We start from the raw sequence: 24,059 nt of genomic DNA, 5'->3' as shown, positions 1-24,059 counted from the left end.
CACACAGTTACTTTGAGGTAAAAGTGCTGTAGAGCCTTTTACTTTAACACAGACTTTTCAGAGACCCGGCAGTAGGATGGTATAGCTGTCAAATTCAGTCAATGCAGCTGAATATTCATATTCTGAGTTCAGTGTGGCATGGGCTTTGTGTTATATCAGTTCACACTGATTAAAGGAAAGGATCAAAGATGGATAGAATTTGTTTGGATGTGTTTAAAGAATATGACTAAAAATCAGCTTTAATAAATGCTGGCTTTATGATTAGAATTCAGAACTGAATTTAAGTGCTTGTGCCAAAGTCTCTACTATGCTAGATCATTGAGTTCATTTGTTCGTTAATTTTGTCTCAGACTATGGTCTTTGATTCTGTTTTAAGATATCTTATGCAAGAGATTCTCCTCCCCATCCCACCCAGGATGCAAATGGATCCCCAGTGGGGTCCAGCCATGGTACAAACGGCTGCAGGGTACAGAGTTACCGGCTTGGTCAAAACCATGACATTGATTAGCACTGAGACATACAGAATGTGTAATATGTTTTGTTGTTGTTGTTGAAAGAGGTTTTATCTTTTAGTGGAGTACACACTTTATGTTTGCTTTCTGTAGAAAGAAAAGTTATCTACACAACCGGTGCTGAAGAGGCACACGTCTTTGAATGATCTCAGCAGCACACGAGAGGAACAAGAAATTGAATTCCTTAGACTGCAAGTCAAAGAACAGCAGCATGTTATTGATGATCTCACAGTGGTAATGCTCATGACTGGTATACACACGTGCATGCACACACATCTATAGGCAAGCTAAAGAGTTGAGAGTAATATTTTAACGTCAGTTGTAGCAGTGATACAGAAATAATTCTTTGGTTTTGAAGGGGTTTTGTTATTTCTCAGGTAGTGAATGAAGTTCTTTGGAATGTCTATGAATCTGTGTTATTATTTACCTGTTACAAGCTGCTTGTGAAAAGAAGCGCATCAGTCCATCCACTTTACAGAACTGGCTGTCAACAACTGAAGAACTTGAGGAAAGGACATGTCCCAAAACTCAGCAGTAAAAGTGTGTTAGATGTAGACCGTGGTGCAAACCCAACTACTCCCCTGATCTAGAAGCTCTCCTAAAAGAAAGGAACATGCAGGATGGCATTAATTTCACCTAATTAAGCATCTCTCCTGAGCTGAATGCACAAGCTGTCTTTATAACAAATGGAGAGAAATATGCACGCCTCATTTAACCAAAGGTAGCAGCATAGTTTAAGATTAGAATTGCGCAGCTGCTACCCTCTGAAGGCTACTTAAGATGGTGCTCATAAATGTTTACATTTTTTGATCAAGACACTTTAGAGTTGTGTTAGAGGTGCTATTTAGTGCAACTTATGATACACGCTTCTGGTGCTGGTATCTAGAACCCAGGAAGACTCAGAGCATCTCAACTAGAGCTACTGACTGCTACAAAAGTAATAAAACAAATTTAAGATCATTCTGTCTAAATAGAAAATTAAAGGATTGGGAACAACTTTGAAAATTAAAATAGAACATCGAAAGGGATAAGACAGCAAGATCTGCATTGCTCTTTCTGGAACATTGTCTCTATTCTTGGCAGTTCCTCTGAGATTTTGACCCAGGATTTGTCTCTGTAATCAGTGCCAAAGATTGCTGTCTGCGTTCATTCTTCAGTGTCATAGTAGGATGTTACTCAGACTATGATGTAGGGTCTGATTCATAGACTTCTGCGTCTTACCTTCCAAATACAACTGTACAGACAGAAACTGACGTGATACTAAGTTCCCATTATATGATAGATATAAGGTCACATATTTCAGTGTAAAATGGATATGAAAGGACTCTCTTGCTGTCTCAGCCAGTAATCTGAGGAAATATATTGTATCCTGACTTTGGTAAAATAGTTTAAACTTGTGTTTAGTGTAAAAGTAAAATAAATAAATATTTAAAAATATGGCTTCATTTTTGCTTTGTTTCCTATTTACAGATGCTATTTCACTTGCAGCGCTAAGTCAAATTAATCAGAGTACTTTGGTTGGCAGTACAAAATAATTGATGCTTTGGTTTTGATATGAATGCAGTGGAACTGTGCACTTCCATTATGCTTTTTAGCTATTTTTTCTGGCTTCAACTGCACCTCTACAGAATACAAATTTATCATAATTATCAAGAATGACCCACATGTCATATACCTGATTAATACAAAAGTCATCTGCTTAACTCCAGCTGAGACCAAACCGATACACAGAAATAAAAGCAATAGTCTTGGGCAATAGGGTTGTCTGAACTGATTGACAACGTCATTTGTAGGATATCTTTGGTGTTGATGAAGCCATATCAACTTGAGTTCTTCTGCAACAGTGATGTTCTGGTCAGTTCTTAAAAGGAAAGCTGTCAGATGATTGCAAGTGATGCTGGTGTTTCAGCAAATGGTGTCTTTTAATTGGAGTTATTATTATTCTCGTAGTTTGATATATTATTGAGAGAAAATTGTGGTTTTCATGCAAACAAGATTATAAGCATGAAGAAATTGGGATTTTGGAAGTGTTTGTTCATTCTGCACTGAAATGTAACTGTTTGGACACCTGCTTGGGAGGCAGGAGACCCAGGTTACATCAGGGATTGTGCTTTAACCAGCTACCTGAGGAGGGAGCATTTTTCTCCAACACTGTGAAATTCCACTGTGTGTTTTCAGCTTTAGCTTAATTCTATATTCTGTTCTATTATTCTACAGTTTTAAATACCTGCTCCATTCTACCTTGTCAGTCATTATTTTCCTTATTTTGAAACTCACATGTATTAAAGGTGCTATATAAGTTGTTGTGCTTTTCTTAATTATTCCATATTTCCAAAACTTCATTCCTGCAAGAATGTTGTGGATAAATTCTTCTATTGTGATTTCCACTGACAGCTTCTTATTTGTCCAGTTTCTGAACTGAATGTAAAGCAAATAATGCTGAATAGAATGCCATGCAATGAGTAATAAGTGCCAGAGAAGCACTTGGAATTGCTGTTATTCTTTTAAAAATAGAGGTGCTGCAAAGAAAGATGCAGAACTAAGAAATTAATCAGGAAAAAGGCCAGGGGACAGATCACCCACCTCCTGGGTTGCTGGGTTCTTCTTTTGCTTGCTTCTTTGCATTTTTTACCTTCTCTTCTTCCTCCTTTGGAATTCATGGCAGTATTCTTGGACTTAAATTTTCATAATCCCTGCACTTTTCCAGTTATAAATTCCTCCTGTTCTAATATAGTTAAATGTGATCTTGTTCCAAAGCTTCAGTATTAAAAAAAGACAGCAAGCTGACACAGTGCCTTTGGATTTGAGACTTTTGCCCTAGAGGATAAGTCACATGTAATGCTACACCTGCATATGCATGCTTGTGTGTCGGAGTATAACTGATGTAATGACCTGTAATTGCTAAGACTGGACTCATTTTTGGCTACAGTCCTGCTTCTTCAGGGTAGTTGAACACTGGAGTGAGAATGTGAATTCTGTTTCCATAGTGAGCTTCTTGGTAAAGGAGTCAAAAGAACTGTCAAGAAATCTGTGCCCAGTATTTAACAAAGCATTTTCTTGCCAACTTCCATCAAATGTGTGAAGTACGTGGCTGAAGGTTTGTTTGTTAAAAGGATAAAGCTGCGGTTCGGCATGGTGTTATATCAACAAGGTGTTATTCAAAAGAATAAAGACATTGTCTTTGCGATAGCTTTACCGTAGGCTTAAAGAACATTTTAATCATATCTCTTTGTGTTAGACATATATAAATATATTTTGAAAGAAACCCGTACCATAATGTTCTCTTTCCTTCTAGGAAAGGGAACGGTTATTACGATCTAAAAAACAGAGGAGGAAAAGTCTGAAGCCTCCAAAGGTGAGTAACCATCTGGTTTTCCTTGCATTTCTGTTATGAACAACACTTGTTTTGAATACTGCCTGAAATTAATGCTCTGCTTAAGTTAATGACAAAAATTGATATAATTTTCAGCTTTTCTCTGGTGAGCGCTTTAACTGTTCCTCATTATGATTGCAGGAGCTGCAATTTTGTGCAGCACACAAATGTTCTTGTTTTGGGTTTTGTTTTAAAGAAACAATATAATTACACTTGCACTGTGGCCTAAATATTCAAGTGGTTTGAGGCCTAAATCATGTAATAACTTGAATCAACCTACCTTTCAAATGACAAATACTCAGTTCTTTTTAAAGAAAACCCTTTAAAATACTTGTACCAAGTTACTGCTTAATCACAACTGAAAACTTTAACTCATGCTAGGGGTGTTATTGGAATGATGTTTCTGTATATGATATACAAATAAGAAGATGCCAACTATTTTTTCCCTAACAATTATTTTGTTCTAGAATGTGAAATAAAAGAGAAAATTTTAGTTTGTAGAAACAAAAAAGCCTTGCTTCAGAATGTACTTTCAGTGTTTATTATAACACCTGCTTAAAGCAGTTAATTTTGCTGAATATTTTGGGGTTTGTGAAGTTGAATGTTAGCAGCCTGGAGCATGTGAGGGGAGGAGAATGGGGTAAGAGGTGAAAAAATGTAAATGAATTATGGAGAGATGATTGTCATCTACATGGTAGCTTAAAATACATTCTGTCACAAACGGGTGCTTGTTAGCGATTTCTGCACAGCATATTTCTGGTGACCTCCAGGTGGTGCTTTTTTATTGCTTTGCATTCTGCAATACCTGTATTTTGAAAACTTTATCCTTTGGGATTCTTTCTTTGTTTCAGCAGTAATTGCTTCCAATTACTGCTAATAAAGATGTGTCTTTTACATATGAGGAAAGAAAAATTCACAAGTTACAATAAACCTTGTGTACATTTTTCTGATATGCAATGGAAGGCTGACAGATGCCAAATATATTTACAATAACCCTGAACCATTCTTTCTTGATGTAGTATACCTGGAAGTTTGCTTGTTAAGTTTAAAAACAGGACATAAATATATATATATATATGTGTGTGTGTATATATATATATACGGAACTAATGCTGTAATTTTTGCAGTTGCCTCTGATTATTAGGCCTTTTCCAGTTTTGAATTAATTAAGATCTTTTGCTAAACTGTAAGGTTTCTGATGAAACAAAACTAGTTAATTTAATTTTTAGGAGCTAGTAACTAGTGATGTTAATTTCAATAGCCTGAAAACTTCCATAACTATTCATTTAAATCTTACAAATATTTTCTGTTCGTAAAACTTTAGCTGGCGTGGGCTCTGTACCCTTTTACCTATTTGCTGTTGGGCAAAATGTTGCTTTTTCAGTTTGTTACTATTTTCCTTATTGCCCAAAGGAAGAGTTGAACATGAAGGTTGGAGAAAATGTACATGATGTAATTAAAAAATTGTGATGGTGCTATTCTTCATGTGGTAAAAATACTGTGATTGAGGGGCTTCTGCAGAGATTACTGCAAGAATTGTGTGCATATGAGCTGCAGAGTTAGTAGGACTTTGCTTCTTATTTATGATATGATAGATACACCAGAAAGAATAAATTGACGTATCTCCTGCTACTTATCCATTGCCTGTCAGGAAAGAAGTAATCAATAATATATTTAGTAGTGTCCTATTACCTGCCATTGTATAAACCTGTAGGCTATTCACATGAATACGCAGTGTTGACTTTCATTTTTAAATTTTAAACATTTAAAAATCTAGAATTTTAAAATTCTAAAAATCTAAAACATCTAGAATTTTACACATTTATTGATGTTAGCTTCTAAAAGTCCAGTCCTGGCATACAGGCTGGTTTCCTTCCATGCCACCTGTGTGGTTATGTGAGGATCAAAGTCTCAAAGGAAGCTGTGTTTCCTACAGCTTTCCAGCAGTTATTTTTTATTTAAACAATCTATGTAGAATGGGCTACTTATCCAGAAGGGCTGTTTGGATTGTATCATCTTCAGCCTTTCTGTTTTAACAACCTATCTCAGGGATCTGAATAAAAAAAGTATTCATTTAACCAAGCACTGCAAATTATCAGGTTTGGCTGCTGGAGTTGGATCTATTTCCAGCTGTGTCCTGCTTCCCTTGAAAAAGTGATAAAGGAAATAACTGATGAGAGTTAGTTTTCATGAAAGTGTTTGGATAAGCTCAGACTAGAAGGTATGGAGATGTTCCTATTTTGTTCTAATAAACAGAAACTTGTTGCACAGGGTAAAGACCTACACCACTGCATCTTCTTCTAAATGGGTACTTTTACACTCCTGCTTCCTTAATTTTTGAGGTACTCTGACTGGACAGTGTCTGTGTGTTTTCCTGAGGGTGAGTCCTGTCAACAGGAACAGAACCCATGACATGCTTTTCTCTGTCTTGGAGACGGCTTGTGTGAGTGATTTCTCAGTCCAGTCCAGTAGTCTTTATGGTCCAATTGGGTCTAAATAAATTCAGTTCAGCTGAGAAGCTTTTGAAAATACCAAGGATTTGTTTGTTTCTGCAATTAGATGGCTATGTTATTTCTGGAGCTCTGTAGGTGCACTAGGTTACTGTTGCTAGTGCAATTGTGACTGAGCACTCTTTTAATTACCAAGGGGCATAGGAGTCCATAACACAGTGCTGGCAACCAGGTCGGGTTCCCTGGAGAAAGCAGCAGCACAGTGGGATGGGCCTCTGTGGCAGCAGAGTGTATAGAGTAGTATACTGACTCTCTATAGTCAGGTACTGTAGGATAGTAGGTTTTTTGGGGGGTTTTGTTTGTCTGCTGGTGTTGTAGTTTTATTGTTGTGGGTTTTGTTGGATTTTTTGTTTTAACATGCTATTGGACTCCTTAGGAAAAGATGTAGCAGAAATTAATCTTCTTTTGCTGTTTAAAGCATGTTGGTTTGTTGGCATTTTTTTTATTTTCCCACCAATTTTAGAAGTGAAATATCTAAAACTCCAGAAACTCCAGTATTTTGGGGGTTTTGTCTATTTTTTACATATAGAATGGAGTAAAAATGATTTCATGATTGATGGAGTCACACCTATGAAGACATAATTGTCTGGTTTGTTTGGAAGGTGCTTGACTATGGATTTGTTTCTTTACTTAAACTTGAACAGTTAATCTGTATTGGTGACAGTAGAAAGCCTTCAAGTTGGTGTGATGGAGTTCATACTTCTTGTTTTGTATTTTTGTTTTTTTATCTGCCTCTGTGTTTTGGTGTGCCTGTATTTTTCTGGCTGCCAAGAAATGACATATAAGCATGAAGGTAAGAAGTTGCTGATTTAGCTCACCAGGAAATTAATCTTCGGTCATTGTCATCGTGTAAGATTAAGTACTCGGAAATTAGATATTTAAATGTAAAGTGAAACTACTTTAGCAACAGAGAAATCAGTTTATTTATATGTAAATATATCTAATCCAAACCATTAAAAACATGGGTGTGTACTGAAATTTACATATAATATAGTCTATGTGTCATTATTGATTTATAACATTCTAAACTTCGAAGTTTACTGAACATGCTTCTGTAGAAGCTATAATATTAATGCATAAATTTACTTCAAAAGTATGTAAAAACATTGATAGAAAGCCACATGCAAAATACTTGCTATTAAAAGCATGGCAGTAGTCAGTGTTAGAATTTAAATCAGAATTCTTCAGCAATTTACATTACTATTTTCTCAGGAAGTTATAAATCAGAAACAAGAGATGTACAAATCAGTATAAAAGAATCTTTGTTTACTGAGAATATTTAAATTTTCAGTAAAAGTTGGAATTAAAATAGTGTATAGTTAAAAAAATCCAGTAAGTACTGTACATGGTAAAAGGATCACAGTGCTTCCTAAGCAAATGAGGGAAATGTGTCTTTACAGGGTTTTAGTACTATAACTCTGATCATTGTGTTTTTGATTTTACGGTATCACTTAAATCAAGATAGATTATTTTGGCTGTTGATAAGAGCTGTGCTGAGCCAAAAGAAAATATTCAGGATTACGAGGCTTTATGAGAAAGTGAAGGCTGTAGTTTGTAGACCTACTGGCAGAATGTATGCAGTTAGGTAAGTCTAGAAAACTGCAGGGAAAGGTAAATATCTGGAATTCATCATGGGGCATTATGGATAAAATAAAACCTTTCAGTATCCTGAATGAAATTGATAGCTCACAATTCTACTCAGTCAGTTTGGCTACTGAGAAGCAGCCTGATGTTCTGAATTAATAATAACTGATAATGTCTTTCATTGTTTAGTCTTTTTAATGAATAAGGCTATTTTTTTTTTCTCACATACAGACTGTAGTTTATACCTAAAATCCCAAACCAAACCCTGTGACATCAGGATCTGGGATGCAACACTAAGGCAGTGCCAAAAATAGTGATGGATAGACAGTTTTTCTTTGTATTTCCTTATTTTTCCTGCTTCTTTGAATTTGTGCTGAGTTATTAGAACACTTGTATGGTCTAATAAGATGTTTGGCTTTCTATTGATTAATATCAGTTAACTTTTATTTTGGAAGGAGAAATACTGGAAAAACTATTTTTCTAGTTGAATGATTATGCAATTTTATATTTCTTTTTTAACAGTGTTCTCTGTGGAAATTTATTGATTTCTGAGCATGTGTTAAGAAACTGATAGAAAGAGGTCTCAAAATGATGAAAGAATTATTGCAGTTGTGATGTTTTATATGAAACTTTTTTCACAATGAGTATTGTGCTATTCATATCCATTGGCTCCTCGTTTTCTCTAGTTTTCTGTATGCATGCATTTAATTGATTACATTTTGTAACTTTTTTAGTATCTGCATTGAAATGCTGGTTTTGCCCAAGCACAGTTTTGGGTTTTTTTGTTGGTCATAATATTGGAGCTACCTTTTGAGAAAAAAAAAAAATAATCAGAATAGCAGTATCGAAAAAATAAATGCAAAACAAGAATTTACACTTTGAAATCAGGATTTTCAGAAAGAGTATTGCAAATTAATCTGTTTTATTTTTTGAAATAAGTGTGACTGATGATATTTGTTCCACACTGTTCTTCAGAATATCTTTCCCTTTTGGTTCCACTTCTGATATGTTACATCGTACTGGGTTACTTTCTTCTGAAAAGATGTTGCACTCCTCTACTATGACTCTTGTAAGATTGGTATTATTTTGATAACTTTCATACTTTTGCTAAAACATGATTTTATTGGAAATTACTCAGTGCTATGTGCACTTCAGTCCTTGGAGGTTCTTATACAAATGATACTGAATAAGTAGCTCATTTAATCAGAGAACAAGTGTTTTGTGGAAGCTTTTTTTATTCCTAAATACTAAAATAATAGCCAGAGAAGATCATGGCTACTGCTTACTGGGTCATGGGAATTTTCCAACTGTTTTGTTAGTAACTAAGAAAAACTAACTTTTCAGAGGCATGTTGTGGAGACATTTTTTGGATTTGATGAAGAATCTCTTGATTCAGAAACATCATCTGTAACTTCATATAACACAGACAAAACCGACAGGACACCAGCAACACCAGAAGAAGATTTGGAAGATGTAAGTAGTAGCTGATGCATTCTTAAGTTCCGTAACAATAGACAAGGAGTATAAATGCAAGCATTTTTATTTTGGAGTGGGATTTTTAGCTATTCTGCCCCAGAAACTACGAAAAATTTGGCAGAGGATTGCTTTGTTTTGTTTCAAGTCCAGTGAAACATACACAATCATTGCAATACAATTAATAAGATAATATTCTGCCTGACAGATTTGGCAGATAGTGGGCTGAAAAATAAAATGGTTTTTCTCAAACTCTTTCTTTATAGTCAAAAGAAAATTAATAGGCACGTTGCTTTGCCAAAAGTCAGTGTTACTAGACAATAGTTTGCCTTTGAACCTTGTAATTTATTTGACTGTTTTGATACAACCAGGATTTTCTTCCTTTACTTGCAATACTCAGAGAGGCTTTTGAATTCATTAAGGCTTAAATGATCATAGGTAGTAAATACAGACTGACACGTTTTGTCTCTGCTCTGTGATATACAGTGCAGCTGGCCTACTTTAAAAGATTACAGGGCTGAGGACAAAGCATGAATTAGGTGATGCTCTTTTTCATCTTTCTTTCCTGTTCGTTAACTTGTGCCTAATACTCCTCAGTCACAAGAAGCTTCCTATTTTCCTAGGTTTAGTATCTAATAATATTGTAATCTCTTTTCCTTGGAGCTTGAGTTCCTGGAGCAAAATTTAATTAAAGGGAAGGACATTTCTTGCTCTCAGCGTTATAGGAAAGACCTTGAAAGTGTTGATGTCAGTTGCTCAAAGTTAGGGCATTAGAAATACTTCATGCTTCAAAAAAAAAAAAAAAAAAAAAAAAAAAAAAGAGAAAAAGGGGGTGAGGGAATTTAAAAAACAACCTTACGGCTTTTGAAATAATTTAAATAATTTCTGTATTAGTTTGCTTGTGCTGGCAAAATACTTTACCCTGGCATTGAAAATAGAACACCTCTGAAGCCCCTGTGTCTCTGGAGCTGCTGAAGCCAGCGGTGCCTAAAACTATTCCCTCTCATTTTTCCCCAGTCAGTTTCTTCCCATTTCTATACATTGCTGCTTACCCTGTCCAGAATTGTAAGATAGATACAGTTACTGATTTGTGCATTTCTGCATCATACTCAAATCAACCTTTCTTCCATTTCCGATTAAGTTCTTTAAACCTTTACTTCGAGACTCAGTATAAGTTGTGTTACTTACTGTGTTTGTGCTTATATAAACAAACCCGTTATCATATATATTTATACAAAACTACTTCTTTCCCCCTATTCATTAAGACCACACCTAAAGAAGAAGCTGAACTAAGATTCTGCCAGCTAACAAGAGAGTATCAAGCTTTGCAAAGGGCATATGCATTGCTTCAGGAACAAGTTGGTGGAACCCTGGATGCAGAGAGAGAAGCAAGGGTAATTTTCAAACTGAAATTTCTTTTAAATCTGAAATCACTGAAAAATCTGACAAACACTTGGAGTAGCAAGAGAGATCTTTGCAGGTCAGTGAAATACAAAACAATGTTTTTGAGGATTAGTGGATATCATTAAGGTGACAATTTTGATTGATTTGGTGCAATCAGAACAAAGATATCATTATACTTTATTCTAGTATGCATAATATATTAAAGATTTTATTAGTAAGATGGTGTTATTGAGAATGATATCCCAACTGAACCTGCAATTTGGAAAGAACATGATGGATTTAAAATGAATTGGGGAATAGGTTGTTATAAGTACTTGGATACTTTTATGATATGAGTATATTAAATCTGATAGAGGGGATTTTTCTTTAAGCATTTTGTCAAATGTATGAAATCATAATTTATTTTTAAAATTCCATTTTGAGAGTATTCTTCCACTAAAAAGTACATAGCTAACTCTGGTTCCTATTAAGTCAACATGTGTGATCATTTTCTCTCTCTGACATGTTTTTTTATCCTCACAACAATCTCCGTACTATAGGTATTTGAGATGTGAGAAAGTTTGTATTCTGTTTTCATTTATTCATCTGCTACCATTGTATTTAAGCATTTAGTGCAGAGATGATGTGAGTGGAAGTCATGCTAACTTCTTCCATTCTGTTCTTTCCAAATGGGGGAGGAGAGAAATCACTTCATAATGAATTGGTGAGCTCTGACTCAGTCCCCAGATCTGTTCACTGAACAGCAGTGGCATCAAAAAAGAGCTGAGCTAACTAGAAGCAAGATTTCTTCTACTTTATCCCAACTCCCCGCAGATAGTGGCATGTCTAGAAAAGTGGTATATTTACAAGTCACCCTCTACTTGAATGACAATTGCGATTAATGACCAAGAAACACATAACATCCAAATGGGCAAGTAATAGCCATAGGGCTCAAAACTTCATCATCTTCGCCTCATGACCTTCGTTCTGCATCAAGTAGAGCTTGAACCTGTATATTACTGACTACTGAGAGAGTTGGCTGATGTCATTGCTAGGACACTCTCAATTGTTTCTGAAGGGCTGTGGTAATTGTGGGACGTTCCTGAGGACTGTAAGAAAGCAAATGTGACTCTTCAAGAAGGGTGAGAAGGAGGATCTGGGGAACTGAAGGCTGGTCATTCTCAGTCTGGTCCCTGGGAAAGGGATGGAGCAAGTTATCTTTGAAAGTGTTTTCAAATGTCTGAAAGACAAGAAGTTGACTGGGAGTGATCAGCATGAATTTATGAAAGGGAAATCACACTAAACTTGCTTGGTAGCCTTCTATGATGAGATGACTAGCTTTGAAAATGAGTTTAGAGGAGTGGATGTTGTTTATCTTGAATTTAGTAAGTCTTGACACTCTCCGCCATGAGATTATCATAAACAAACTGATAAATACAGACTAGACAAGTGGACAATAAGGTGACCTGAAAATTGGCTGAAATAGCTCAAAGAGTTGTAGTCAGTGGCAAAAGTTCCATTGGAGGTGTGTCATCAGTAATATACTGCAGGAGTTGATAGTGGGATCAGTAGTATTTAAGGTGTTAGTTCCTTAGTGACCTTGATGATTGAAGAGAGTGCACCTGCGCAAAGTTTGCAGATGCTCCATAGCTGAAACAAGTTTTTAATACATGAGATGGTTGTGCTGCCATTCAGAGGGGATCATTCAATTGCCTGCAGAACTGTATGAAGAAGAATCCCATTAAATTCAACAAAGGGGGAAAAAAAGCCTTGCAAGTGGGGAAGAATAACTCCATGCATCAGTACAGACTTGGGGCTGTCTTGCTGGTAAGCAGTTTTGCACAAAAGGACATGGGGGAGTCCTTGTGGACACCAAGTTGAACATGAGCTGTCGATATGTCCTTGCAGCAAAGAAGGCCAACAGCCTCCTGGGCTGCATTAGAAAGAAACCTCATTGCAGGGACTTTTGACTAGATAATCTTTGACGGTCCCTTTCAACACAAACTATTCAGTGAAAAGCATTAAAAGCTGTCTGGACAGTCCATAATGTGTAGAAAGTATCTTTGATCCTATGTGTAAATAAATCTACCTGCCTACGTGGATGTACATGCATATAAACACACTTTTTGATGTTTTTCCTCCCCCCAGACCCGTGAACAACTGCAAGCTGATCTTCTCAGGTGTCAGGCAAAAATTGAGGACTTGGAGAAAGCTTTAATCGAGAAAGGGCAGGTAAAAGCTCCTCTTAATGTCCTCTACCACATCATTTTCTCCCTTGCATGCAGTGGTGCCCTTGCCATCTTCCTTGCTTACTGTTCTGCTGGTGTGACTGATGCAGCTTAATTGCTACTCCAGCAATCAATTATTTAAATAAAGGAAAGTAATACATAGGTTACAAAAATGCTATTAAAGGTTCATTTTCTGACACATAGTACACTAAAACATAACATCAAAATAGCTGTGTATACGTGTGTTGTCAATTCTGTTCCCATTGTCATTTGTGAAGGCCTTTCTCCCGTTTTCTGTTTTGTTTATATTCACTAGAACTTCCAATAAAATAAATATTCTGTATTTGTACTGGAGAATATTTTTGGCGTGAAGCATAGAAAAACTCAAAAAACTAATTACATCCACACATGCCTCAAGAGAGAAGTGAACCACTGAGTGTGTCTGATTACTGGAAGCCACTTGTGGTGTTAATCTCTTGGGCATTTATTGTTGGAGGGCCCAACTTCTTTCAAATTCCCATCTCATCACACAAAGCAAAATTAGGCCTTATGCTTCAGTATATATTGTAAATATTCAATGAAGATGTGGCTACTGATACATATTTAATAATGTCTAGGATCTTCAGAAAGGCTGACTAAGACTTATAAGAGTACATTTAAAAGATGTTCAATTGCGTAACTGCTAGAATGCACTGCAAAAACTGGGGACATGATATTTTGTTTTATAGTTTGAAATAACAATTTTAACATTGCAAGTAGTTTATGGAAATAAAATAGTATATAGCTATCTCTAGATATAATTTTCAAAGACTAATGATCCTGTAGCATTGAATAAAAACAACCTATGAATAATGCCAAGTTACTGGTATTACCATTTTAATGGTTTATTCTTTGTAAGAAAATAATTCTATGAGATGCTATACAAATGCAAAGGTTATATGCAAATTACGGATAAAAATTGTTTATGCTAGCTTCCACACAAACTGCAATTTTCTTAGTAAATTCCATGTAAATGAAATATTACTGAAAATAGAGAATATGTTCGCAATTTAAAAAGTGATGGCTCACTGAGCTTTTGGAAGAATAAATGAAACCGAAGACTTCTTGAGTATCTGCTGCTGACATTTTAGTGGGTGAATGATAAAGGTGTAATTGAAGGCATTAGTAGTTGACTATTACAGTGTAAAATATAAGTACTGTGTATGTAAATAAGTGAACTTGGATACCCATGTCAAAAATTACTTACGTGATTTTGCTTTTGGAATGGCATGTCAAAAAGAGATGCCCGGAAATTAGAATTTGATTAGTTATTACTTCATGAGATTCATAATGACATTTTCAACCTTATATCTCTTAGTAATCCTGAGAAGGCCAACAGGGACACGAAAAAGGATCAATACGATATTGTCTCTAGTGAGCTAGTTTCTATGCTTAGCATTAGCTTTCCACAGAAGTGGTCAAAGTATCTTCCTGGGAACTCTAACACCTGCTTGGTGTTAGTATCTACATTCCACAGAATAAATGGTTGTGATGATAAACTGACTGTGCACTATGTGATTTTATTTTTTTATTATTATCACTTTGTCATGCTTTAATAATACTTGTGAAATGTTCATTCAGGAAACCAGTCTCTAAAGTGCTTTAGAAAAGAAAACAATGAATCAAAAGATCCTAGTGTATTATTCCAGGTATTTTTAGTCTTACTTTACAGCTTTAGCTTTAGGAAACAGAAGCAGCATACCTACCTTCGTAGTTTTCATGAAGTAAAATTCTGAGCAAGAGACTAGAATCTCAATGTTAAAAAATTCTTTGAAACTTAGCTTATAGCAATTTATGTGTCATTTCAAAGTAAGTACCAATGGCTCTTGTTAATTCCCCATCAGTTTGATCTGTCAGAATTCCCCTGGATATAAATAAGACTAATAATCCATTTCTGCAGGGTACCTTGAGTTGCATGGATAAACTTTATATTAAGGGAATAAATTCTTATAAAATATTAATAGCAATATAAATGGTATATATAAGTAATAAATCTCAAAATATTCAAGTATGTAATGTATCAGATAGATTTTTTTTTTTTTTTTTTATTAATGCTCAGTTCTCTCAGTGACCTGGTGTGTATATAAATACAATCCCATTAGAGTTAAGATTTTCTCAGAAAGCCGAGTTGAACCTCAAGAAAGACACAAAAGTTAATAATCAACAAGGCAAAGGAATCTATTTTTTCTGCTTATGCAAACTGGAGTAGTTGAATGTAACTGTTGAACATGCATTTTCCCATATGCATGCATTGGGATATTAACTCTAACTCTGCATGCAACTGTTTGTTGATTCTTTGACCTTAGTAAAATGCTAGTTCAGTGTTAAACTAGACATAGGATTTTATTTTCAACATTTCTCTCATTTGTTTAAAGAATTCTTGACAAATGTCATGCCTTTTCAGTACTCATTTTAGTATATTATTCTCAGTATGATACTTATATCATAACCCTGAAAAGCTAGTTTACTGCATGAAAGTTAAAATGCACTTGTGCATTCTTATGCATGTGTGGAAAAAGGAGAAAGAAAAATAGAATACGAAATTGTAGTGGACATTAGGTGGAAAAACGAATTTAAACTTTTCCAAAAAAAGTTATAATTGAAGTAAAGATTATATCATAATGTAAAGATATTTAGATTTTAAATTGTCTTTTATTTAGAAAATAATTTGATCTACAGTTAGCATGGCATATTGAGTATTGGATATTGTTGTATTAAACTTACTAGAACAGTATGAACTAGGTTATATAAATATTTTACAGGGAGAACAGAGTGAATTTGGCTGTTACAATCCATTAAATATGAACGGTGAGCTATGGCTGGCATTGAATTTTTGCAGTTTGGGTCTTCAAAGGGATATTTGATGAGTTTTTTTGACACAATGGAAAAACCTAAAATGAAATTTGGAACAAGTATTCAGATGGAAATCGAATTTTCAAATGGAGTATAGAATATATTGTATCACTTCCATTCCGCCATACCCTTGAATTCACAAACACTGTATATTAGCCTGATTCTCACCCGTTTAACAGGAGACAAATAGCAGCATACTGCTGAAGACTGTTCTCAGTCATTTGGGGTAGTTAAGTGGTTTTCTGTCCTTTCCCCATTGGGATTTGTATTACACCACTCAAATTGGGATGATTTTGCAATAAAGTTACCAACTCTTTTCAGTGGAAAGAAATAGCTTTGAGTTAAGCTAAGTAAATACAATCTTTTAAAGGACATAAAATATCATATAACTGTGGTCACCCACAAATGCTATATGTAAAAATTTTAAAGTATGTTCTTAGCTGAGACATATTAAGAAACAAGAGAGTCAGCTTCAGGAAAAGAAAGGAACTTCAGTGTTTTCTGTAGTTTCAAATGCTATTTATCCTTAAAACATTTACGATAGCTTAATTTTTTGATATGTGACCATTTTTATACTTGAATGTACAATGATGTCTGAAATCTAATTAATTATTGTAATCGTTCACTTGTCTTATTTTACAAAATACATATATTTAATCTTTTTAATCCTCTTCATAGGATTCAAAATGGGTAGAAGAAAAGCAGCTATTAATCAGAACAAATCAGGAGTTGCTAGAGAAGGTATGTGTGCAGAATATGGGAATATTTTCATTATTGCTGCACTTTATCATAAATAGAATGATGAAAGGAAATGAATGTATTAAGTACTGAAATATCAACATGAAAATTAGTCCCATTATTTCTTTCCAGAAGCAGACATTCAGATAAAAGTCTTTGATTAAAATACTGATATGCTTTTGCAGTCTTTGGAAATGGAAGCTGCTCCTTATTGTGGATTATATGTTGCATAGCCGACAGGAGAACCCAAGCTGCCTGATGTTTCTAGTGTTCAACAAAATACAGTGTGGAAACTTCTATTTTGCCAAAGAGTTACACAAAGATTATTATTGTCCTGATTACTAATAAAACTGCCTGCTTCCTTCAGCTTTCTAATTTTTTTACAGTTTTTACACACAATGAATAATACTGATAAATGTAAGGCTATGGTATCATTTCCAATCTGAAATACTCAGAGCTGAGCATTGTTCTTAACTGATATTGGTGGGAAAATTAACTAGTACTCAGGAAGTCAAAGAACTATTTTTGTTAATTAGTAGCTCAATATTGATACAATAGGAATAAGATAACCAAATAAAAATTAATGAGTAAAAGTAGCTACAGCTGGAGTTAATTTATTTGGACACTTACATGGTATTATAAACATCATAGTACATTATGCCAGATGTTACACTTCTATTGAGTTTCATACAAATAAAAAGATCACCCAGTTAAGTCAGACGGTAGACTAAAGCTGTTATTTGGCATAATGGTGAAATTTTAATTTCTATTTTCTTATTCTTAGTACCCCAAGTCACAGATCTGGAAAACCAAAAATCAGACATGAAAATCCCTCCATTATTGTCTTTCGTACGCTCTAAAAAGTACATGTCTAGTTATGCAAAGACAATGAGGAAGTCTACCCAAATGTTAATGTAATCCAGTTTCATTCATTTTAAAAGAAAGCTTGTATTGCTTAATTCATTTAGATATAATATTCATATCACTTTTCATACTACTTTCAGATTACTATTCTAAGAGAGCATTGACTATTTTCTGCTGACAGTTCTCACAAATACTTTCTGTTGTTGTTCCTTGTCTATCTCCAAGACACCACCCAACATTTAAAGAGAAACTGAAATAATTAACAGTTTTGTCTAAACCTATGACCTGTAACTTTTCTATTGCTTATGGGGTGTTGTGATGTTATCTGTCTCATAGATTTATAGAATGGAACAAGAAGAGCATCAGCTGAAGAATGAGATGCAAGATGCAAAAGACCAGAATGAGCTGTTAGAGTTCAGAGTGCTAGAGCTTGAAGTAAGAGATTCTCTCTGTTGCAAACTCTCAAATGGAGCAGAAATTATGTTTGAACCCAAGCTGAAATTCCTGTAAAGATTACTGATGTCTGGTGCATGTTTAAGGGAAGTCACTTAGGTATCTATTTTTTAAATGTTGTACCTTGGGATAATGAAATTGATGCCACTGCCTTAATATGTTTTGGAGAGAGTGCTCACTAATGTTTATAAAGATGTAATATAGCTAATATATATTGCATATAGCTTGTTTTTAATCTAATAAAATATTTTGTTTTGCAATATTTTGCCTTTTTTATTTGTTTCATTTCCATAACTGCTCCTTTCCTGCATGTAAAATCACTTGGTATGTATACTACAGCCTTGGTTGGCATCGTTTAAATTAACACACCTTCTTACGTCTTGCATGCAGTGATCTGACTAAAGATCTGACACATCCATCACATCAATGTGTAACTGCTTTTAATTACATTGATTTAAGATTGACAACATTAATATGAAGCAAAATTATCTTAAAAGAACACATTTTGGTAGCAGCTTTTAAAGAATTTGTCTTACCTGAAATCCATTTTCTGGTGGTATAAAATGGTCATGGAGTGGAAATAATTGGCCTTAATCAATGAAAAATGGAAAAAAACCCCTCTGAAAACATCAAAGTGGTGAAGCACAAGTACAACTTCTGTACCTGAAAGTAGTATATTGCTCATAGCAAACAAATTTTATACTATGCATAAATGAAATAGCAGTAAAATTATTTGTTAATAACAATTTGAACACGTAGCCTGTGATTAGAGTGGAAAGCATGTAAATGGGGCCCATGTCGAATTTGATAACACTAAACCAGTTTTGTGCAATGCACAGCTGCCACATGGTTGTGTTGCTTGATCACACGTTGTTCAGTTTCAAAGATCATCAGCATTCCTAACACCATTTAGAATAAACTCTCCAAGAAAACTGTCATTGTCACTTCTCCATAATTTTCATCACACAGCACGTTTTACCCAAAATCTTGGCATGGATAACTTCTCTGATAAAGATGAAAATGTCGTCTCTTCCTGTTATGCGGACATTCTTCTTTTTGTCTTTGACATTTCTTTTTCTTTTTTTTAATCATTTATCAACCATATATTTTGATTTTATAGCCCATTATATTCAAAACTATGAATGTAGGTTATTCGAATTTTAGTAGATGTTCAGGTAAAGTAGCATGCTTTCTAATACAGATTTTTATATTTTATTAAGCAATTGTAAAGTAAAATACTGAATGTTTCGCATTTGAATTGGCAGTTGTTACACTAGAAACTGCTTCCTAAAGTGTAAGTGTTCTTAGAAGTAAAACAATCTAAAAGATTTTCTTAAAAAAAGGAAAAAAAAAAAAAAAGAAGTGCTTCAACACATTCTTCACTAATGTATTTTTCACATGGAAGAATCACATGAAAAACAGTTCAGTGTGAGGTGTAGAGTTTTGCCATGTGCCAAGTCTTAGAGACTTGTTACACAGAATAACAATGGAAGCATTTTTTGTGTGATTGCAAGAAAAGATTTCTTTTTTTTCCCCTTAGTGGGCAAGCATGTAGACTGACCATGTGAATGCTTGACTGAAATAACGACTGCTTCTGGTAGTCAGGACAGTAACTTATTTGAGAGTAAGTCAATTATTTCAGATGAGAATTAGGCTACAGTAAAAAGCAACTATTCTGTTTTCATCAGTTAATGCAAGCAAATTCAGGTGAGTTTAATGCAATAGCAACTAATTATATTTTTTTTTAAACCCTAAAATGGTAACTGAATTGAAATTAGAATTAAGTTTCTGGGTTTGGGTTGCAAAAATATTAATTAAAACAGAGCTTGTGGGGTTTGGAGAACATATAGAGTACAGAGATATATATTTTTTTTTCCTCCTTCTGTTGTAGTTTGAGTTAGGTTTAAGCCAGTTAATGAGCAAGACTTGCTATGCTTGGTAGCTTGCTTCAGTGAATGGATGCAGCCCACTTGCCATATCAGTTAAAGCCACCTGCATGGATGGTCATAGAAACTCAAATATTTGAGTAGAACTCTCTCATTGTACTGCCAGAAACTGAAGCTCTTTTTGCCAGTCCCTCTTCATGTAATATGGAGAGGAAATCTGACTTTCCTCATCCAGGTTCCCATGGCTACAGAGAATCGAGAGTAAGACCCAGTACCTTGGTTGCCCAGAGTCTTCAATCCAGTTATTTTCACAAGCACATTTACATTTAAGTAAAACTGCCCATGTATTGATTTACTGTATTTCTGTCTTCTGAAAAAATAATAGGTTGGTATTTTGAAGAAATGTATGAAAATCAAGTCAAGTAGATGGGCTGGATGAGTTTCAGCAATACTATGGTTTTAGATAAATGGGTGTTTATATTTTTTAGTTGTGGCCCAAAGAATCAGTGTAGATTAGTGCTGCTTCTCAGAATATTCTAATGTCCTGGGTTGCACAGTGAATAGGACTGGGGATTTTACATGCTCTAATAGAAATCTTAACTGAAGAATAAACAGGGAGCAGATACACAGCTTTAATTTCACTGAGAAAATCTTCAGTGATAATACTATTTTATGATTGAGTTTAATTTTTTTGCTTGCAGTTTCTTCTTTCTAAGTTGTTTCTTCCATGAAAGACAGTAGTAGTTAAATAAGATTACAATCAACAACCTGCAGAGTATTTAAGGACTCCAGTCAGTTATACGGCCAGTGTGAAAAAGTTTCTTTGCCCAAGTTTCTTTCTGTAAAGTTCGGTTAACTTTGCAGACAGTGTGTGTGCACAAAATTAGTTGGAAGATAACTCTGGTTTTGTGCTTAGTTAAAGCCAAAATCCTTCAAATATGGTAAAAGGAAAGTAAGAGGACATACTGTGTATTTGGAATATTAATAGGAATCTTCCTTGGTAATGTACAAGCATGTTTTGTAGATGTGGGAAATAAACATTTACATATAATCACACATGTTATTTTTAAACAAACTCTTTCCTCAGGAGAGAGAACGAAGGTCGCCGGCATTTAATCTTCAAATAACCACCTTCGCTGAAAACAATGGAAGTGCTCTTCAACTGTTCTGTCAGCAGGAAGGAATAAAGGTATACGTAGAACATTAGTAACAGTTGGATAGCTAGGAATGTTTTCAGAATGACTAACTCAATATCCAAATAAATGGTTTGCACTTTGCAAAGAAAATCTGGAAAAAAAAAAAAAATATAGTAAGTCAAAAAAGACATTTTTGACTGGGGAAATGGTTTCATAAGAATATGGTCTGGTAGCCTGTGAGGAATTCCTTAGTAAAACTGAAGGCTGGCCTGTCAAGATAATTTACATTTAGTCTAGGGTACTGCTATAAAATCATTACAAAGAACAATGTGGATGCTGATGGGATTCATTGTCAGGCTTGCTACAGTACTTTGTTCTTGATATTAAATGTTTTTATCTAAGGTCAGAAATGTGGCATTCTTTTATTATTTTAGACCAAATTTAGCAAGGAACCTGTGCATTTGCTTTGTTGAATTAATATGCTTACTTGTCTAGGCCAGGGCCTTGTAACAAGAGGTGTGTGTTCCAAAACTCATTCAAATAGGTGAGAGTCTATCTATTATTTTAGAACAAGCCAATCTCACTTGGTTTGCTTCTGCTATGAGGAAGCAAGAGTTACTATTTTCACGTATGTTCTCCCTTAAATAGGTTAGCTGTACAAATTAATTTGTATGCTGGTTCATTTAAGACTGAATTCAAGCTTTCTTTGCTAGTAATGTTGTGTGACAGGCCAAGGTAACTTCCATACAAGTAATGAAAGCAGAATATTTCTGTCTTACACTCCATGGCACTTGCTTGTATTTGTACTTGTGTTTACAAATCCTCTTATAGAAGGCTTGTTTCTATTCAATGCCTTAATAAGCACAATACTAAAACTAAATTGTAGGCTGCATATTGCTAGCTAGCTGAGTAATCCAAAAGAGAAAAAAGTAAAAACTTGATTCTTACCTACAGGTTTGACTGGGTAGTCTTTTCCTAAACGACACTAAGAGTCATCAGTTAACTTATTACATTTCAAATACAGCCTCAACGGAATACACCACCTGCTTTTTAGCTTACCTGTTATTCTAGCTTGCTTGTTGGCTGTGGCTGGTACAGCTTACCAGGATCTAGAATTTGTACTGTTTTTCCATTCTTGCTTGTTGCATTCTTAAACAGAGGTATATTTTTTTCAATTTGCCTTTCAGTTCACTTACTTGGGAGCAGGGACAGTCACCTAATATGGGCATACTGAAATTGCTGACTTTGTTTTCAGTGCCTTTTCAAAGTGTTACCTATCAGTAGCAAATTTGATTCTGAAATGATGCAAAATCTGATTTGGTTTCTAAATCCTCTTATTTCCTTCATCATGGAAATAAATGAATTAGAATCAGTATTTCTGGCTCAATAGGTGTGGGAACTTATATGTCTTACTGAATCCCACTCTTCACCAGTGTAATTGACAGTTAAGGAAGTTTCCATTCAACATTGTCAATGCTGATCATAATCAATAGTTTTGCTTTTGATACCAGTCCAAACATGTGTGTATTAAGCTGTGCACCATTCTAAAATTAGTGATGTGCAGTGTTTAATAGTTAATGTAACATTTGGAGACACTGGTGAAGTTTTTGGAGAGGCAGGGAAGAAGAGGAGGGACTTCTCAGGGTAGACAAATGTGGACACAACACTATTCCTTTTTTTGAGCCAGGACTAATTTGTAGATTCTCTCCTACATCTGTGTCTGGTCTTCAAGAAATCTTCCATTCTTTATTGAGCCTTTCTCTCTGGAGTCTGTTGGGTAAAGAATCATGAGCAAGTATATTCTGGTGTAGCTGTGTAATTTGCAAGCATAGCTAATCTAGCCTTACAAAATTTTAAAGATTGATAATCCTGACTATTGGCAAAATACAGTTGTACAACACATAGATGCCAACCAGCACATTGCATGCTGCAAGTCATGAAACTAGTGAGCCAAGACACAGCCCTGTGAAATGCTGGCCTCTTCTAAGAAATGCTGATTATGAGTCGGAGGATGTCAGCTTTTAACGAGGCTGTCTTGATTTATACATATGTTTTAAGCATTTGGACTAACATGAACTGGTCTTCGCTCCTTCGCTCAAGCCTTACTACCTTCAAGCAGCACAGCTGCATGCAAACTGTCAATGAGAATGATTGCTGGTCCATATTAAGTTATGGACTATACTTGGGCTAATTTAGGAAAATGTGATTAGCGTAGTTCCATGATTTTTTCCAACAACTTTTAGTTATTCGCTGCTTTTGGGGGATCTGGCATCTGACTGACAGAGAAATGTGGCTTTCTACTCACAAATGTTGTGAGTTGTTAGATTCAGAGGGGCATATTCAGTCCACCATGCATATACCCTTCTGCCACTGTAAGGCTGATTTGAACTGCCACATTTATGTTTAGCAAAGAAAATAAAATCCAAACCACATAACAGACCTTCTTAGTGATTATGTTGTTCATGCTCTCTGTCCATTTACCTTCTGTAGCCTGATGTGCTTGATGCTCCATTCCAAACAGAAAAGAAACCCAGTCCTTTAAGCCTCGTTATCAGTTTTGATCTTTCATCTGCATACATCAGTAGGATGATAAATGTGAATGGCACAGGAACATCCTGCCCTCATACACAGGCATCCAGGTTGCTTGCTATAATAAAAAGTGACATTTGGTTTTGTCACTGAAAGTATCAATAACTCTTTTGTAATTATGATGCAGAACTAATGTTTCACTTATTTACATTTCAAGTCTTTTTGCATGCAGAAGTGAACAAAAGATACATAAAATGTAGCAGGTAAAAACTGTTTCTCACCCACTTTATAAAAAGTTTTGAACATCTTTTTCAGGATGTGAATATTTCTGAACTTATGAAGAAGCTAGATATTCTTGGAGATAATGGGGTAACAAATTTTAAATTTCAAATGTACCTCTAGTTTTATGGTTATTTTAAAGCAAGTTTGGTTTTTTTCCCACAAATAATAACATTCAAAAAAATGCACAGTACGATTTTTATATAGCTATATTTGTAT

General features: G+C 34.9%; 1 protein-coding gene across 2 annotated transcripts in view; it reads left to right on the top strand.

The window, feature by feature from the left end:
• Nucleotides 1-18,272, top strand: part of JAKMIP1 (janus kinase and microtubule interacting protein 1) — a 72,818-nt gene extending 54,546 nt beyond the window's left edge. Inside the window, exons 8-14 of one of the 2 annotated variants that reach the window (XM_065659626.1) lie at nt 606-746; nt 3,808-3,867; nt 9,324-9,452; nt 10,718-10,846; nt 12,984-13,067; nt 16,634-16,696; nt 17,894-18,272. In XM_065659626.1, the coding sequence (XP_065515698.1) occupies nt 606-746; nt 3,808-3,867; nt 9,324-9,452; nt 10,718-10,846; nt 12,984-13,067; nt 16,634-16,696; nt 17,894-18,067 (780 nt within the window). In that variant the 3' untranslated portion in view covers nt 18,068-18,272. The remainder of the gene's footprint in view (nt 1-605; nt 747-3,807; nt 3,868-9,323; nt 9,453-10,717; nt 10,847-12,983; nt 13,068-16,633; nt 16,697-17,893) is intronic. The other variant, XM_065659635.1, reaches the window with a different exon arrangement.
• The last annotated feature ends 5,787 nt before the right edge of the window (nt 18,273-24,059 follow it).

Source organism: Lathamus discolor, chromosome 1 (assembly GCF_037157495.1).
Source record: "Lathamus discolor isolate bLatDis1 chromosome 1, bLatDis1.hap1, whole genome shotgun sequence".
In the NCBI taxonomy this organism is placed as follows: domain Eukaryota; kingdom Metazoa; phylum Chordata; class Aves; order Psittaciformes; family Psittacidae; genus Lathamus; species Lathamus discolor.
This window is presented reverse-complemented; position numbering and strand designations above follow the sequence as displayed.